The following is a 19,671-nucleotide window of genomic DNA, read 5'->3' as shown; positions in this document are numbered from 1 at the left end:
AGTCAGAATAAAGGGACATGAATTCAGTTATACACCACACTTTTAAGATTATTTGTAACAGTTTTCACAAGCATGCAGTATCTGTGATAAGGTTGTTGCCACATTTGAAGCAGCAACTTTTAAACTTTAATACCAATGACAAGATCTTAGTGCAAACAAACAAATGTCAGATGTTCGGTTTAATAAGAGCAACAAAAGTAAGCGAGCATCTAATTGACCCCTATTTTATTAATTTTTTTCTCTCTCTTTTTTTTTCTCTTATGTCGTACACTGAATGCAATTCAGCCTTTGTGTCCTCACCCGGCACCCATCTAGCTGTATTTCACTGAATAATCCCACAGTGAGTGGGATTAATACAGTCCCAAATTCCAAACCTTTGAAAGAGCAGCACAGTTCGACGCAGCTCAGCTGCTTTGTAATCCCACATATCAGAACTGACATGTAATGATATTAATGGTTTCACACACTCAATGTGAATCACATTTGAGAGCAATACCTTTCTTTGCTTTATAGTTGATCCTCTACCGTATTGGTTTCTCTGAGCCTGTCATAAGCCCAGAACCTAACCCCAAATGCTGCACTTATGTGATTATTTTTCTCCAAATCCATTTGATTCTATGTATGTTGTACAAAAGCAGCAGAAAGAAAAAAACAATGATACATTCAAAGAAACAGGAAGACTATGAGAAGAGAAATATGTCATGGCTGTCGTGGCAGACTATCAGTCAATTAAAAACCTCAACGGTCATAGCTTAATTAATCTATATGGTTATAAAAATAAAATGTTATGACTTAAAAAAAAAGATTTACCCTTTCCACTGAATTAAAAAAATACATTTGAAAAGAAGTAATCATTCTTATTTCTGTATATTTATTGAAAGAATAAACACTGAAAATCTAACAGTTTACTAAAGCGTGTAGGGAAGAATCACATTATCAATGCATCAATGTCTACCATGAATCAATAGACAAACTAAAGAGAGAAAAAAACTGGCCTAATCATCCAACAAACAAGAAGAAACTAACACCACAATACAAAACTGTAAACTATATAATATTTGACTGAGGCCTGGAATAGACTGAAGGTTTTTTCCTTTAGAACTAAAATTTAAATGTGTTCAAAGAGCCAGTTTGTTATTATTTATGATTATCTTTAAGGGCCATACATAAGGTGTATGCCTTTTGTTTAATTTGCAAGAAGGAAAGTTAAAGTTAAAAGAGGAAAAAAGCCAAATGAAAGTTTTTCATGCAAGAAGCAACCAGAGAACCCACTGGAACTCCAATGAGTCCAACCAGGAGAAGACACAGCCTTGTTTTATCCAATACATGGCACCACTTTCTGCTCATCAAACTATCAAAGACGGATCTGTGGATGTCAGTCTGTGTCCTTTGCTCTCTTGAACATTGTATGTTTTTATGTTTATTGTGCTACTGTATATATTCTACCATTCTCTGGTCGCTTTCGCTAAAGAGGAACTCCTAAGCACTGGATGATCCTCTCTTGGCATTTTCTTCTTCATTTTTCGCTGACCTCAACTCTACTGAGGTCTTTGTTGTGCCACAGCTATTTGCAATGATGGAGGTGAGGGAAATAGGCAAGCGCCCTTTTGAGGTTTCTGCAACCCCAACTCAACCCCCCCCCACCCCTCATTCCAACCTCCCTAATGTCTGCTATTTGGATAACAAAATGGTCAAAGTGCTACTTTTTATTTCTAAAAACGTCTTCTGTCTTCCATTCCTCTGTTTTATTGGAAAATTAGTTTGGAAAGCACATACTGGACTAGGCAGTATAGATGCTGGGCTTCAATCTTTTTGAAGTGGATTGTTGCACGAAGCTTTTGTGAACCTCTTGTGATGGTGTACTGATGTCACACTCTTACAAAAGATGTGTAGCCCTTGCCAGTGGCGCAAAAGGTGGGTATGCAGCGCATGCAACGCAAAGGGGCGCAGCACCAGAGGGCCGTCTGGAGGGGGCGACGTGCCGATGATGTTTTCCCATACACTTCAGCGCGCCGTACGCTTCACATTGTGCACATAGCGAGGCGATTTTAGCAACCTTTACCCTTCACGTATCCTCGTCTCGGTTGGGGGGGATTTTTTATGTTTTCACATCCACCTGAATAATGTGTAGTTGCGCCACTGGCCCTTGCCTAGAGTAATTTTTTGCACACCCTGACCTTTTATTCACTGAGGAAGTTGTGAAGTTTAATGTGGCATGTGTTCATATCCCACCATCAGATGCTGAAAGCCAGCTTGCTTAGCTGAGAACAGACGTGGAGGAAAAACACCCAGCCTTTCTCATTTTTATCCTTGAGTATTTTAACATGACAAACCTTTTCAATGAGCTTAAAAAATGTATACAACATATTATGTGTTCCACAAGGGATAAACACACACTGCACCACTGTTGTGCAGCTTAAAGAGATACATATTGTGCTGTCACAAGGTCTGCTTCGGAACTTTCTGATCACTAACTGTTTTATCTTATTTCAACCTAAAGCAATAAATGAAAAAAATGCCTAAGCCTCTGGTTGGGGCTGTTAGAAAGTGAACTGATCAAAGCAGATGTTACAAGCCTGCATAGACTGGAGTAGTTTTGACGCTTCAGCAGCAGAATTAAGTGAACATGCTGAAACTGAGACTTCATCGGTTTTTGAGAAGACATGCATGTGCAGACCAAGACTTTTCACACATTTAACAGCTATGAACTACCTTAGATGTGACATAAACACATCTAAGGAAGCTGCGTTGCACAAAGAAAGTGGCTTACAGCAGCGGGGAATTGACCTAGAATAAGCAGGCCAGGAACAAACTGACCAAGAAGATCAGATTGGTGTAGAATGTTTGTTTACATTCTTTACCATAACTAAATAAGAAATAGATGTGTTGGGCATGAGTAGATTTTAGTGTGATTAATAATAAACTTAATCCTTAATTAAATCGATAGCTGGTTCTCTTAGGATTAGCTGTACTGTTGATTAATCTTAGTGTCAATTCTTAAGATTACTTGATGCATTTATGACATTTGTTTTTTAACTTTTAACTTCGTTTTGCTGTTACTAATTTGAATAGTCAAAACCACCATTTCTTCATTTATTTAGTTAGTTTTGAAGTGTTTGTTGATCTGAAAAGTAGGTTTATAACACATTTCTCCTACTCGTTGATGTGTGTGACAATAAATCCTTAAACATGAAAACAATGAGCACAGGAATCATTCAATGATGTACAAGTAACCTATTTTTTCATGCACTATGGATATTCAAAGAATAATCAAAACCTGTAGGTTTGGTGACATTAACTAATTGCAACCTGAGTTCGGTCGTGTATGTTCTGAATAAATCATCTAAAAATTGCTTCCTCAAGTAAGTGAAATTGAAAATAAAGGTTGCAAGTTTGCCATTATTTGGTTTAGAATGAGTCACACCTGCTCTATGTGAAAATGTATGAATTTATCAATAAGACTCACATAAGTTTCTAATAAGTAGTCCTGTCAGGACCTTAACTTCATGTCTTGTTTGTTGCATTCCTATCTGTCCTCTATCTGCAGTCTGTCCATCATTCCCAACAGATTCACTACAGGCATCATCTTGATGTGTTGCCACAACAACAGGTGCCACCCATCTTTTGCAACATGCATGACTCACTGGGATTTCTTCCTGAACTCTTGTTTTTCCTGTGACAGTCCCTTATCTTTTCATCTTGTGTAAGTGGATTTGTGTATAGGGTTTATGTAATGCATGATAGGAGATGCAGTGGAAATGTCTGTTATGTTTTGCATTGTATGGTGTAATGTTTCCAAGTTTTTCGTACTTTCCTGCAAAATCTTAAAAAAAGGTTTAACTGTAAGTACATAGGTGACTTTAAAGAGTTGCCTATGTGTAACACCTTAAGATTTTTTTTTCCTCTACATCCTTTCTGGGTAAATGTTAGAGAATCTTGAAGGTAAGAATGCAAAGATTTTAAACATGTAATTTTAAGCCAAACATGTAAATGTACACTGAATGAAGACAACGGTGTCTCAACTTGATTAACATACTACATGTGATTGCTTATTTATTTATTCTTTTTTTTTTAGATCTAGTCATTTTGAACCATTCACTTTTTATTATTCACTCTTAGGTATATATACACTGCTCATAAAAATAAAGGGAACACTTAAACAACACAATATAACTCCAAGTAAATCAAACTTCTGTGAAATCAAACTGTCCACTTAGGAAGCAACATGATTGACAATGGGGACCCTCGTCGGGTCAATAAGTTAGGATATTTAAAGTTATTTCCAGCTGCTAAATGCCAGAATATTGGCAAAATGTTTTTGCACAACTTTTAAAACTTCCTTTGAAGTCAGAAATTTACATAATGTTTCCTTGGTATTTATCTGTTCCTACTGGCCAGATCTATGTGCCTCCTAGGCAGTCTTTAGGTTGAATCTATTTGGCTCTACACACAGAAACGCAGACTTTGTTTTTCTTCAGCCATTTTGTAACTGAAATTATTGACTAACAAATTTAAGATAATTAATTTTTAATATCCATTTGTGCAGAAGTTCTAACTTTATGGCGGAGCTTTCAAGATCTTACTTTAGTATTATTTCTGGAGTGATACACCCCAACATGAAGATGCCATCCCAGCACTTTAAATTTAGTATGGTATTCTCAGTGTTGCACGTTTCCCCAGTTTTACTTCAAGTATGCCAAAAGTCAAATCAATTTTAGTTTTATCAGATCATGTCTCCAGAAATTAAGGTCTTTCACAAATCAAAACCTTGGATTTTGTATTGCACCTGAGGTAATGTCTTCTTTCTCACTGAGTGGTTTTTCAGCCCATATTGGAACCTAACAAACTCTGAATTTCTTACATGTCCTTTACAAATATGGTGGTGATAATCTCACAGCAAGCTGTTGACCAGGCACGTGCAGAGGGAGGGGGGTCTGGGGGTGCTTGAGCACCTGCCCTTTTTGCTCCTTGCCCCCAAGTGCCCTTTTGGTCAATTTTTATTTATTTATTTATTTTTTTTGTATTATTTTCTAAGCCCTCTTCTGACACATAAGATGTAGTAAAATTATTCTTATTTTCTTTTCTTTTTTGTACAACATAATAAGCCCTCCGGTCACCTTGTTACCTTTGACTTTTTGCCTGTGACGCATAAGGCGGCTAACTGGAGCTCAACTTAGTGAACGTTCCAGATTACAGAGCAGTTTTTGGTGAATAAAAAAACATTTTTGGTGAATAAAGTGGAGTAGACTTGCTACTTGTCAGATGATGGAAAACGTTGAAGTATCGTTTCTGCTTCAGCACGGAGTTGCAGTTTAAGCAGAGAGGTAATGAAATACAACAGACACTGACAGGCCTCTGCGTCTGCCTTTCTCTGAWGAACTACTGAGCGGGAGGAGACAGCCAGGTGAGGAGAAACTGTTCTTATCTATCGATTCAGTATTTTATCATACAGATATTAGGCTGTTGTTGTTGTGTTATTAGCTAGCTGCTAGCTAACGACTTTGCTAGCAAAGCAAGATAACTAAAAAGCTTCTTCCCTTTAATGATATCAGTAATTTTTTAGTATTGCTTATGCAATAGGAGCACATCGCCCGTCCAAAACCGATCATCTCCATAATGGATATATGTTCCATCTTCTAATTTCCTTTGCTACTTAATGTACATTTAATTTATTCTGGTATTAGGTAAATGTATCCTGGAGGAGAATAACACTTAAATAATAGTCCAACAAGGATATTCATTTAGAATTAAAAATAACTCACCCTGAATTACCATGATAGATATAATGAATGTAATAAAAGTGTCATTAATGAAGGGGAAAAAAACTCAACCCAGACTTTAAGTTTAGGGTCTGGTTCGCAGAGTATGAAGTTAAATTTGTTTCCCAATTATTCAATGGAGAAAAAAAACTAACCTCAGTTAAGTAAAATAAAATTGTAATCAAAACTTTTGGAATTGTAATTTATTTTTTTTAAAACAAATCGTTTTGTTTAAAAAACTTTTTTAAATTAAATAACTAATTTTTGTCTTGTGAACTTAAAAAGTTATTTGCCTAACATAAACTTTTATTTGCACACATCAGAAATCTTTTATTGTGATTTTGAGCCCTGCCCACGACTTCATGTGAGAATCACAAGCAAAACTTTGAATCACAAACAAAACCTTAGAATATTAAGAAAAGATTTCTGACAAGGGCAATTAGTTTTTTTTTGCAAAAAAAAAATTCACTTCATGAGACAAATGTGATTTAAATGTTTAAAAAAGTTTTTTAAGCAAAACTCAGTAGGCTTTCCTCATGGTGACATGCATTAACAATTAAATATTTGCTTTTGTTTTTTTTCTGCAGTTCCACGTTAAAGTTTGATGCAGCTCCTCTTTCCTGAATGGACCATCTTCATCTCCACTGCAGCAAACAGGCAGCTCTTTTTTTTTATAGATTACAGTCACTAAAAGGTTGCATTGTGCCCTTGTTTATATTTTAATAGTGTAATTCTGTAAAGACAAAATATGTCTGGTGGTCCAGCTCTGATTTACATATCTTTCTAAATTGCGGGTTTGAATATTGCAAWACTTTCCTATAACAAAATAGACCTGCAGAAAGAAATTACTAATAAAATATCTTACATATGCATAGTTGTATGCTCTGTATAGATATTTCCCTTAGCTTTGATTGTATATCTCACAATTTTGTAATTTATCACTGTTTAATAAACTCTAAAAGCTGTGTGGCTTTATTCTGTCCTAGAATGCGGTTAGATGTGCCCTTTTTTTTGAGCACCTGCCCCTTTAGTGGTCTCTGCACGGGCCTGCTGTTGACTTGCTCCTTATATTCCTGAACATAACCAAGGGCATGCTTCCAGAAGGTTTTGAAAGGGATGACCACATGATGACCACTGATAATCTGATGTCGATGGCTCATCCAAAATTGCAAACCAAAATTTGATTTTGTGAATTTTGGGATAGGATTTGTTAAAAGTGTCAATCTTTGCAAAATACAATAAAAATAAAATGCATAAATAACTTAGAAATAAGAAAATGTAAAAAAATAAAATAAAATAGCTGAAGCACCATTCATTTCAATTTTAAACTCACTATTGTAAATAATATTCAGCATATGTGATTGTTTGGTGTGGAAACAAAATTGTAGAGGTTTCTTCATATCCCTTGCTGCGCCACTGGACATAAAATGGACTCAGGAGTTCTTAATGACAAACTAATTGCTTTTATTTGATTCAGTGCTACAAAGCTTGTTGCGTGAAGATGGAAGCCCCTTGTGCCTCATGATCAAAATGCATTGAATCAGCACAAGACATGTTCTGCTTGACAATACAACAATGGTTGTCGTCGCATGTGGGGGGCTACATAGCTACAACACTGAAGAAATATGCTTGTACATTGAAAAGGTATGTCTCAGCCTTGTTTTCTGCTATTTTTTTTATAAATACACAATCCTCCTAAAACATATTATTCTGTCCCTGAATAAAAAGTCTGTGAGTTTTTTTCTTTTATAATCTTTTTTTTTTTTTTTTTTTGCTGCTTTGCACAGTTTGTTAACATTTCTCTTGCTTCTGCGCTTAATTTTATAGGGGGGAAAAAAAATCACATTTTTGCGCTCATGGTCTGTGGAATTTGCACTTTATGATCTTCTTGAATGCACTTTGAAAGTCTTTGTTAAAATAGGCATATATTATGGGGTTAAGGAGGGAGTTTGAGTAGCCAAGCCAGTTGATAACGGCACCCAGCCAGTCGGGCATGTAGCAGCTCTCCGCGCAGAAAGGCAGAACTAGCGCCACAATGAAAAACGGCAGCCAGCACACAATGAATGTTCCCATGATGATCCCCAACGTCTTCACCGTTTTGCGTTCCCTGGAGAGCGCAAGCTTTCTCTTTGCTCCCGAGTTCCTCTCGTTCATGTTCTCATAACCATGAGAGGAGGACTGAGGGGTGTTAGGCAGAGGTAGGTGCGTCTTGGAGTTGCTGATAACTTCTATAATCTCCAGCGACTCGCCCTCCTCTCCGTGCTTCACAGCGCCGTTTACGCACGGGGAGCTGGATTTGAACTCGTCGCAGCGCCTCCAGCCTTTGCCGCGCGTCTCCCCGTTGCTTTTCTTGTGGAAGATTGCCGGAGACACGGCCAAACACTTGTCCGAAACTTTCGCCGTCTCGGTTTTCTTCACCGTTTTTCGAATCCGAAACCGAGCGGCTCTGAATATTCTGCCGTACAAGACTAGCATGAGGATGAGGGGGATGTAAAAAGCCCCGAAGGTGGAGTAGATGGTGTAGCCTGGATCCTGGCTGATCATGCATGCGTCTGGGTTCGCCCTGTCCTCGGCGCTCCTCCATCCTAACATGGGTGGGATGGAGATGGAGAATCCGATCAGCCAAGTTGCGGAAATCAGGAGCGCAGCTCGTTTTGGTGTTCGTTTATTTACATAATCAATGGGGTCTGTTATGGCCCAATACCTGTCCAAGGCGATTGCGCACAGATGCAGGATGGAGGATGTGCAGCACAACACATCCAGGGAGATGAACAAGTCACAGATCTCCTGCCCCAAAGTCCACTTATTTAGAACCTGGTAGAGGGCTGCCATAGGTAAAACCAACACCGACACCATCAGGTCTGTAACGGCCAAAGATCCAATCAAATAGTTTGCCACATTTTGGAGAGATCTCTCCAGGGCGATGGCTGCCACAACGCACGCGTTGCCAAATATGGAGCAGAGGATGAGGGCCCCCAGGAGCAGAGAGGTGATTATCTGGTAAGCAAGCACCAGATCGGGTTGAAACCTAGACTCCGTGGTGTTGTTACCCCCGATCCAGTCGGCGACCACGTCCATCCCTTCGGGGTAACCGCCGGTGGCATTGCTGGCGTTGCTGCTCGTTAGAAAATCCATGTCGTCGAACTCAGAGCGCAACTTTTCTACTGCAGCTGGTGATGTGTAAGCGTAAAAAAACCCCAGAAGGCAGTCAGCTGCTTACACTGCTGCTGCAGCTGCTGCTGCCGTGTGTTTTATGGTGTCCATCGGAGTTCCTGCTGTCGCTCTCAGGACGCATGACGCGGTGTTTGTGGGTATGCATGAGGGTGTGCATGTGTGCGCGCGTGTTTATGTGTTTGTTGGGGTCAGCCCGTGTGTTTGTGTCTGCGTGCGTGCGTGTGTGTGTGTGTGTGCGCGTGAACAGCCAGGTGTGCACTGGTGCTGCGAATAATCTGAGCTTGGTGAGTCCGTGAATTCATTTATACCAACTGCTCTACGTACGTCAGACCGGGAGGAGTTCACCCTGGAGTTTTCTGCTGCTGCGCTTCCCAAATGCTTCACTTTTCGCTACTGACAGAAGAAGGACACGCTGTCGTTTCCTTAGGTTTTATTTTAACCTTTATTATTATTATTATTATTATTATTATTATTATTATTATTATTATTATTAACAGGACTAGCCCTTAAAAACTCACTTGCTTGTGAACTACAATCAACCTTATCCGGAAGTATCTTATTTTTGCCATAACCTATTATTTAATTAAATTGAAACTAATGTTTTTTTTTTTTTTTTTTTGTCAAAATGCTTCCAAAGGACAAGAAGTGCAAATTCAACGTGCGCAGATAGTGGAAACTGTAGTTCAGGACCAAGAACAGCTCCTGCTAAAGGCCAGACAGGAACGATGCTGCCATCTGCTGTTCACTTTTTATCTTGCACCGACTGTTCTTCGGACATTTTCATTTTGGGGGGAATGATTGGGCTCTCGATGGAGAGGATAGGCTGCTTCTTTTTTTATTTATTTATTTAGTCGGAATGTTTTTGCTGCTTCTGCAAGCTGAATTTTATGTTCAGAGTGATTTTTACTTCCAAAATAAACCCACAGAACATTAGATTTGTTTCTGTATTTGATCAAGATTGTGTGTGACAGATCAACACAGAGTAGTGAATAACTGTAAAGTGTGAGAAAACGGAAACATGGAATAGGAGCAAAATACATCATGAAGACCATTTCGCAGGTCAGGGAAATAATATTGGAGAAATTAAAATAGGATTTGTTTGTAGCACAATAAGTCAAGATGAATTGTCCCAATTAGGAAAACTGACACTTCAGCCTGAACACATGATCCCCTCTGGATATAGTGGTGGCAGCATCATGGTAAGAAGAAGCTTTCTGACAATAAGGTTGGATGGAGGTAAAAAGAAGTCAAGCCGTGAAGAAAACAGATGCAGAATACTTAATCCTGAGGAAGATGTTCACCATAAAGCATACAGCCAGAGCTAGAATGAATTGATTTGTTTCAAAGTTCTTTCCAGCGCTACAGAAATATCTCCACCACAGTCAAACTACTATGATGCAAAAAATAATACCACAAAAGCTGGTTTTGAAAAGTATTGATTCAAAGTTTGGAATACATATACATGCCACTCTTAAGAGATTATTTGTAAAAATTGTAAAAACGATTTTCCGTCCACTTATCTATCACAAGCTACTGTTTGATGGTCTATGACATACAATAATAATACATCCACTAATAATAATAATGATGTTACTTTGAAATTTGTAGTTGTAATGTGACTAAAATAAATTCCATGGTTGTGAATACTTTAGCAAGTCACTGTATCAAATAGTGAGTGAAAAGCTGATGCAGTGCTATTTACCATTAGACAAAATGTGCCTCTGGCTTTTTCACCTCATTTTTGTCAGTCCTGTTGGTCCATAATGGTGAGTTTTCTATAGGTTGAACAGCACTATAGTGAGGCTGCGAACAGAGCAGCTATTGTAATGGGGCTCAGCATGAGGACTTTGTCTTTGTCAACAGTGTGGAATGCCCCAGGGGGCTCGGTGGGGTAGGACAGGCCAGACCAGAGAGCTGCACCGCTCATCTGCCCCGAGCTGGAACACTCTGTTTCTCTTAAATAAAATGCTTGAAAGTACGTGTAGGAGAAATGGGAAGCAGTAGGAAGAGTAAGTGATGAGTGAAAGAGGGTAAAAGCTGCTTAGTTGGTTGAAGTTCCATCCAATGTGATCTGCTGAATACGGACGGGTTTTTAAGTCCATGATGAGCTCCCGCATGGGAGCTAGCAGAAACGGAGGAAATGAGAATGAAGACCCGAGTGAAGGAAATGGCAGCAATGAGGGTCACAATCAGCGGATGAAGCCGACGACATCTTGTCTGAGTGATGCAGATCAAGCTGGACAGCATCTGGCAAAACCTGCCCTGTCCGGAAGAAAGGCACGCAGAAAAACCTGTCCTGAAGACAAACAAGGCAGAAGAGGGGACAGAAACCAAGAAAGGGATGAGGAGAGACGCTTCAGAGGTAAGGACAGAGGTCAAGAACTGTCTAGAAGGATGGAAACAGCATGTGCAGATCAAGTCCAAGATGAACCAGGGAGAGGGACCTCTGAATGCTTTTCCAGCAGTAACTCTGATATGCAGTTAAAAACCATTTTTGAAGCTGGGGAACCATCAAATCATTCAGAAAGACAACATAAAAGTTCTAGATCGCAAGCTATCAGCTTCACCCAAACTACAACTACCAATTTAAGATCTGGGCGGCCTGCTGTTCAAAGCCGATTTACTCATCCGTCATCACAAGACCCTTTATCCAGAGATTTAGATCCATTCTGGGCAGAAGTGAGAACAGGGCGACCGTCACAATACCATTCGAATCAGACGCAAATCTCAGAGTCAGCAGATGAAGAAGAGGAGGATGAGAACAAGGACGCCACTGAAGAAGAAGGCTGTGGCGTGATCGAAGTGACGGGTCGAGCCATGTACTCCACAGAGACACCACCTTGCATCGCTTCAGGAGAGAGGAGGATGAGTAAAAGAGAGAAGAACAGGATTGAAAGTCTGAGAAGGAGGCAGAGGAGGTGGGAGAGATGGAGACCAAGTCAGCAGCCGGAGAGCACACAGGTAAATCTCACTGTGGTTACAGCAATCATACTGCTTTTATTAAATGTTCTCACTGTGAGTTCATACATTTTATGCTCTAAAAATGAATAAAATTTGTTTTTTATCCAATTCAAATCAATTTCTTCTCTATTGCTATCCATGTGATGTTACATTCACCCAACATAATTAATTTAGTACTTGTTCCACCTGAAAATAGGAGGTTACAAGAAGTTTGCATCAGTTTTCATGGGCCAGACACACTGACCAGTGAGGACATAGGAATATCGCCAATGTTATGACTTCAAAATTGGAAGAATTGTTAAATTACATATTGTTGACAAAGCAAACGTTAACACATTATGCTGAAATCTTTATTAAGGCATTCCAGATTGCTCTACAGAGCCAGTTGAATGTGTGTGCATGCAGGATGAAAGCCTATGACCAAAACAAAGCAACATCTGCGTGGGCATTTGTAGCACAAGATAGAAATTTTAACTTCTGTGCTTCCCTCCTTTCCACTGTGTTTATATTTAGGGCTTCACATGTGTGTCCGTGTGTGTGACTGTGTAAGTTCAATTCAGCCAGACTCCCAACACTTGACGGCTCTGTCTGCACCTAGCTCATTTCAATAGCCATTGTGTTTGCGTGGTTTAAAGTGGGGTTACGTCTGAATTAGCTTCATGATGAGGCTCAGGCAGAGAGCCCTTCAAACCTGGCCAGACAAAAGAGCTGGTTCAGTTTTGATTGGTTGCTGCTGATCTGTAGTCACGCTGCCAGACTAAAATTATTCTAACTGTTGTTGCAGTGAAGACTAACATGATTGGTGGAGTTGAGAAACTTGCAATACCTGTCACATAATTAATAGATGACATATAATGATATTGTTTCAGATGGTTTGGCACCCAAGGTGAGGATGATTTAAAAACAAGAGACCTAGAAGAGATTAATCTGGTATATTAGTGGCTGAATAACTTATATAAAAAATGCATGCTTTAGTGGTAAGAAGCTTTTTTTGTACAAAACTCAACATAGTCACATTTATTGAGATCCTTCCTTTTAATACTAATTTCCCAGCACATTTTTTTAACTGGCACTTCAGCTTTTCCTGTAACATTTCACAAGGTTGGAACAATCTTAGATTCTTCTTCTAGACCGTCAAGTCATCTCTTTTGTTCTTATCCATGCAGCTCAGTACAGGTGTCATATAGAATATAGGTTTAGGAAAGTAGATTGTTTTGAAAGAAGCTTTTCAGTTTTTTAAATGAAAATGACCTGATTTAGAAAAAACTGTGAATTATTCCGTTAACTTTCATGAGGTTCCTCGGGTTCTTTGCAAAAGATACAGGTCTACAGCATCACACATCCTTCACCGTGTATTACAGTGAAAAGCGTGGTGAAGTTGTCATATTGGCCTTTTCCATAAACTCTTTGTTTCATAGCTGACCCATGCAATGTTTGTTACCCCCCAAAAAAGTCAACTTTAGGCTTTAGTGCTGATAAGAGAAGTGCAATGTTTTATTTCAAACATTCTGCCATGACTAAATACTAAATACTTGGAAGTATCCACTACTTTATATTATGTTACATAAATCCCAGTAAAATACCTGGAAGTTTGTTTTTCTACTTTTTCTACCTGAACTGTGGGTTTTGCTATAGAGGAAGCATATCACTATCATATCCCTTAATTAATAATTTGATCTGATTCCTAGGATTTATTTGTTCAGGAATTTGTTTTATTAGTTGAGATAAATGTAATCAGATATCTGTTTCATTTGATTATGAACCAGCTGTAGCCAACAAAACGCTACGGTGTCATACATCCTGTGTTGCCAGGGAAGAACCTCAGTGTCCGTGATTACTTAAGAGTTGTGTATGCTCAGCGTCCTCTTTCGGTGTTAATGACACACCTTGAGAGGCAGAGTTGCTGCTAGGAGGAAGTCCCGGGAGCTCCCCCTGGGTGAGAAAGCAGTAATTACTGTGGAAACACCCTTAGGCTTTCTTAACATTGAAGCTCAAGGCACATCTCCCATGGGTCTGCAACTGACACATCTTTGTGCAAGAGGTGGAGGCCGAGGTAAATCTCTTTACACGAGGTCTAGCTGGGATTTGGAAATGGTAGATTCAGTGTGGACTCAGGGGCAATGACAAAATTTAGTTGTTTTTTTTTTTTTTTATTAAAACACTAAACACAATGTGGTTGTATATTGTAAATATTCAGCCTCTAGGCAAATTAATTCCATAACAAAGTCTTGCAGCAATTACAGCTGCAAGTGTTATGGGTTATGCCACTATCAGCTTTGCAGATCTAGATATAGAAATGTTGTGACTATTCCTCTTTGCAAAATAGATGAATCTCATTGAAAATGGACGGGGAGCATCTGTGAACATCATTTTAAAGTCATAGATTCTCAATTGTATATTTCAATCTGGAGAGACTCAAACGGAGAAAGAAAGCGATTAAAAGAGTTTAATGACAAAATGAACATGAAAATAAACAAAGTCCTTTGGCGTTCAGGCCCCGGCCGGGGACGTCGAGCTGGACTTTGAAGAGCTCGATGAACATTCCTGATGCAGCATAGACCCCCCCCCGGGACCTGTACTGGTGGCGGTGGTTGGAGGAGGATGAGGCCTGAGAGCCGGGAGTGGAAGGTGGAGATGGGGCAGAGGTGTGTTGATCGCAGCTGGTGAGCAGAGGATGCCATGGGTGAAGGTCATTTTGAACTGGAGCCCAAACGATGATTGGCTGGAGCGAGGCTTGGATCGGCGCTGATAGGTCCAGGTTGCAGAGAGGGAGGCGCTGATTGATGAGGCAGGTGCAACTAGAGAGTCTTCCAGACTGAACTTTTGTCAAGACTCCATTTGTCTGTGATTTAACTTGGCCATTCTAACACATCGACATGCTTTTATTTGAACCATCACCCTGCAGCTCTGGTTCTAAGTTTAATGTCATTGTCATTGTCTAAATGTATAATGGAACTTTTCATGGCTTTCTTTCAACAACAGATTCCTTCTCGCAGCTCTTTCTTTACTTCTGACGAGTCTGAAGTTTCCCTTGATTTTCAAGATGTTTGAATACTATTACAAGGAATTATATAAGTGATATAATTATGGATTGATTAATTTAAATTGTATGGTTTATTCTGGAATTAGATATCATTCCAGCATATTTTTTTTCTGTTTTCTATAAACCAAGTTCAAATAAAAGCCAGTATTTATATCAAATAATTCTCTCCCACAAAAATGTGTACTTCACAATAAGATGTAATAAAATGCAGATAAAGAGATAGTTTAGCTCCTTGAACTAACTCCTAAACACATCTCTACTCACACATATTATTATATGGCAAAGAAGGTTAACACTCATCAAAAAGGGTGATAAAGAGAGAAAGACTTTCACAAGCGGTTGGCAAAATATGGAGAAATATTTATCACCAACTGGTGTAATATTGTCTTGTAGAGGGAATATCTTGTGTGTTTGGAGTTACATATTTGCTACAAGTAATTCCAAGTAGGGGACTAAGTTCAGAAAACAAAATCATTTCAAAATTAATTCTCTATGCCAGAAGAAGCTGTGAAGTAAAATTTTCTGTCTCCTTTCCCAAGTTCAGTTGGAATTGTGGCTCCAAATTTGGACAATGCAACTAAGAGTGAATGTCAAAATAAAGATCATTGCAATAATCTAACTTTGAAGTGATTTCAACAGTAATAACTCACTTTATGTCATAATTAGAGAGAATGTATTTTTATTTTGTGGTAAGAAACTGCTCTACATGGCAGAGTTGAAATATTTCAAACTTTGAATGGTTTTCAATAAAAGCCCACTAAATTCCTTGCCTGGACCTGAAGATTAGAAGAATCTCAAAGAGATGCTTGAAGGATCAATGTCTGGGTTACTGTATGCTGTGACCATGTTGCTTTAAATATGAGGTAAAAATAGTTCAGTCAAAAAAAAAAAAAAAACTGCAGTAATTTATTATAAAATGTAGTAATGTATATTTTCTGTTAATATTGGTATTTCATTTCCATGCATAAAAAGCAGGACACAACGTGAAAACTATATGCACTACATGCTCAATTCTGAAATTCACAATAGCAGCAAATTTGCTTTCACACATAAAAAAGATATTTGCGTACATATCATGGGATACTGACTTAATTATCAAGAAACATACATTTTTTTTACCGTCTCCTTTTCTTCCAGAGTTCAGCAGAGACCCCCACTACCACCAGCAGCTGCAGCAGCACTGAGGATGAAGAAACTCTGAGCATGAGAGACAAAGAAGGTTTCATCTGTGCCGTGTGCTTGGATGTGTACTTCAGTCCTTACATGTGTCACCCATGCAACCACATCTTCTGCGAGCCATGTCTGAGGACACTTGCAAAGAACAACCCCACCCACACCCCCTGCCCTCTCTGCAGAACCATCATCACTCATGTCTTCTTCCAAAAGGGTGAGTCAGTAGTCAAAAACATCTATGTTTAAAGCAATAAGATTTGTAAGCATTATTTAAATTACCTGTGCATCAAAAGTAACGCGATCGAAATACGGCATTAAATATGTTGTGACTGAATTTTTAGTGGTTTGTTTGCTGTTAGTTATACAGATTAGATCTCTGAGCTACTGATTGTTCAGGGGGCCCAGCTGCACATGTCCTGCAGGGAGCAGGGTGGACCTTTTGTTCAGCTCACGCCAGATGAGTCACAGAGGCCGAGAGGACAAAATCAAACACAATCCAAACACTTTCATTTGATCCACTCCAGATATAAGAAGTGGTGTTCCTGTTTGGTAGGAAAATAACCCCTGTGACAGAGCGAAAACAGATGTATCAGGATTTTTTTTTGTACTATGCTGTAATATTTTAATATACATTAATTTCATGCTATTCATACTTATTATTTTGTCTAATAGACAAACTCGGAACAATACATAACTGTGAAGTGAAAGGAAAATTATCAAAAACTGTTAACCGTTTTTTCTTTTGTTTTTATTTTTTGGGAAAATAAAAATCCGGAATGTAAGACTTTATACCCACTATCATTGCTAATATACACTCTGAAGTTTTTACCAATATTTCTTAATGAATCTCTCCAGTTCAAGTCACAATGATTTGTGAACTTATGGGTAGTTCACATATCAACTAATATGGTTTCTTTATAAGTCGTCTTTATTCCTGACCAATTGGTTATGTTCTTTAAACATCATAATGATTCAATACTTTTGCATGACACTACATAGTGAAATTCATGGGTTATTTACTCATTAAGTGACTTCTGAGGGTAATATGATTTTGTTTAAGGATATAAGACTGATGTCTCCAACCCTAGTCCTCAATGTCTTTAAATGCAAGCCTGCTCTAACACACCTGAATCAAATGAATGGTTTGCTACCAGGCCTTTGCCAAACTTAATGGCATGCTGAAAAAGAGGTAATTCAATAATTTGAATCAGCTGTGTTGGAAAATGAATGAATCTAAAACCTGCAGGACATTAGAGCTTGATGACAACAACTCCTGTTATTAGGGTAAAAGGCTTTGAAAAGATATGCATGCTTCATTTTTATATTTTATTTGCTCTATGCTCTATCTTGTGCTGCTCTATCACATAAAATCACGCTAAAATTAATTTGCATTTGTGATTTCAATGTATTTTCTGTGATTTATGTAAAGGTTAGGGGTACACACACTATTCCAAGGCACTGTGTGTATCCTGCTCGGTGACCAATGAATTAGATGAAGTTTCATGTGAACTAAATAAATATTTCATCCTATATGATATGACTCTGACAAAAATATGAATAAGTAATGAACTTCATGATTCAGACTGGCCTACTTTTGGATACAAAGTATGAGCAGCATGGACAGGACAGGATGGCTGCTAGCACTGCAGAAACAAGAGCTCTTGTAATTGAAAAGATGAAAAGGACTTGAGATTGTGTTGATTGTTTAAGTCAAGGTCACAACGAGGCCAGTGAGGCTAAATATGTTTCTTTCCAACATGGTACACAAATCAGACTACAAAGAAATGAAGCTGTTTGTAAGATGATCACTTTTTATATCATTATTGTGTTTTTTTGTTTTTTTTTTAGAGCTGAACCAAACAGCAAAAACATTCTTCCCCAAGGAATACCTTTCCAGAAAGCAAAACTTTCAGAGAGCACCTTGCTCAAAGTGGCCTCTCCCAAGCTGCAGGAAGCTCTTCCGCATCTTTCGAGGCAAGCTTCTTCTTTTTTTTTTTTTCATTTGTCTAACTACCTTTTAGTAATAATTTGGAAAATGCCAACAACTTTCACATATGGAATCAAATGTCGAAAACTTAACTGGCATAAATGATTAAAAAATACTTACTAAAGTAGGTGTATATTTTTACTGGATCCAGTCATGTAACTCACATTGGTAGTGTTTTACAATAAGCTTACACAAATTTTGTTTCATAAATAAGGTTTCCAAAGGCAGTCAACCCCAAGTGTGAGACGCCAGTTCCCCCATGGAGGAGGATTCCCACTCGACACCATCGACTTCGAGGATGACTCTAGAGGCTGGCGTTTCGACATGGACATGGTCATAATCTACATCTACTCAGTCAACTGGGTTATTGGATTTTTCATATTCTGCTTCCTTTGCTATTTATTCTTTCCTTCCTTTTGACAATCTTGCCAACTGTGACAGAACGACATAGAAATGCAGTACGTTGAAGACTGAAGAGGAGAAGGTTATTATTTAAAGACGCATCAAATGTATTTTGGAAGGAGGAAGACCTGAGCAATCAATTTTAGCGAGAAGCCAATGACTGAACTTCAAGTAGGTGCAAAAATAATAACTTAAAAAGAGCAAATTGTGTAGATGAGACATTTTGAACTTAAATGTCCTGTTTTCTGACTTCATCTGACCCACACACAGGGAAGCAAAGCCAAGTTAATAAATCATTCAGGCTGCAGTGTTTATTTTTGACCTGATTCAGTTATTGTTTAGACCAAATTGGTGGTTGTAGTTGCTCAAAACTAAACATTGATTTCAATTATGAAATACCTTAAAAATGCAACATAAATATTTTGTCCGTATGTAAAACCTAATAAAGGAAAGTTTTTTGTTAATTACCAAAGTTTTGTTTTTTTGTTCTTTTATTGTATTTTGGAGGCCTGAGGGATAGGAGGGACAGTCCTATAACATGCAGCACTGTCCGTATTCATTGACATCTTTAATTATGTTTACCTTTTAATGTAGCAGCATGTTTTCACAGTGCAAAATTAACCCTTGTGCGTGCGAGGACTGAGGCAAACGTAGAGGACTGAGGCAAATGATGCAAGTTTTACGTGTGTGGGGTCGGTTGGACCCCATTTATAGACACAAGGATTAAGAAAAAATCTAAACTGAACATATATTCAGTGAAGAAAAAATACAGTATATTAAGAAATCGTTTTATCTAAATCAGAGTTACCTTAGGTATTATCACTCCTTCAATTTTTATAGAAAGCAGAAATAATGCTTTTATTTTTTGAGTCCAAGAGTTCTTAAAACATTTAATTAGTAATCAATAATTCAGTATCCGAATGGGGTAAAAAATAAATTAAAACTTATCATTGCAGAACTACAACAAAGATTATACCTAAACTTTCAAATAACAACCATGAGACAATTTCACCATGCCAACCAGTTGTTGGGACTGATGTCTGGAAAAAAATAGTCCTACCATTATGAACCTAAACATGCTGAGTTGGCTAAATGCAGCTGGAAATCTTATACAAAATATATTTGCTGTGGTTTGATACAACCAAAATTTTAAAAAAGGAGAAAAGGTGTAC

At 38.3% G+C, this 19,671-nt stretch overlaps 2 protein-coding genes across 3 annotated transcripts; one reads left to right on the top strand and one right to left on the bottom strand.

Moving 5' to 3' along the window:
- Positions 1–7,199: 7,199 nt before the first annotated feature.
- htr1aa (5-hydroxytryptamine (serotonin) receptor 1A a) lies at positions 7,200–9,163 on the bottom strand. Its single transcript, XM_008418337.2, has one exon. The coding sequence runs from the start codon at positions 8,892–8,894 to the stop codon at positions 7,614–7,616; it is 1,281 nt and encodes a 426-aa protein (XP_008416559.1). The 5' UTR covers positions 8,895–9,163; the 3' UTR covers positions 7,200–7,613.
- rnf180a (ring finger protein 180a) lies at positions 8,673–18,963 on the top strand. 2 transcript variants are annotated; one of them, XM_008418336.2, is made up of 5 exons: positions 8,673–8,759; positions 9,571–11,894; positions 16,075–16,324; positions 17,959–18,084; positions 18,312–18,963. In XM_008418336.2, the coding sequence occupies exons 2-5, from the start codon at positions 11,034–11,036 to the stop codon at positions 18,515–18,517; spliced, it is 1,443 nt and encodes a 480-aa protein (XP_008416558.1). In that variant the 5' UTR covers positions 8,673–8,759; positions 9,571–11,033; the 3' UTR covers positions 18,518–18,963. The 2 variants fall into 2 exon arrangements, with proteins under 2 accessions (XP_008416558.1, XP_017162418.1); XM_017306929.1 differs by lacking the exon at positions 8,673–8,759 and adding an exon at positions 9,273–9,360.
- Positions 18,964–19,671: the final 708 nt, after the last annotated feature.

Source organism: Poecilia reticulata, linkage group LG9 (assembly GCF_000633615.1).
Source record: "Poecilia reticulata strain Guanapo linkage group LG9, Guppy_female_1.0+MT, whole genome shotgun sequence".
Classification (NCBI taxonomy): domain Eukaryota; kingdom Metazoa; phylum Chordata; class Actinopteri; order Cyprinodontiformes; family Poeciliidae; genus Poecilia; species Poecilia reticulata.
The sequence above is the reverse complement of the archived record's forward strand: the minus strand, read 5'-3'. Positions and strand labels throughout refer to the sequence as shown.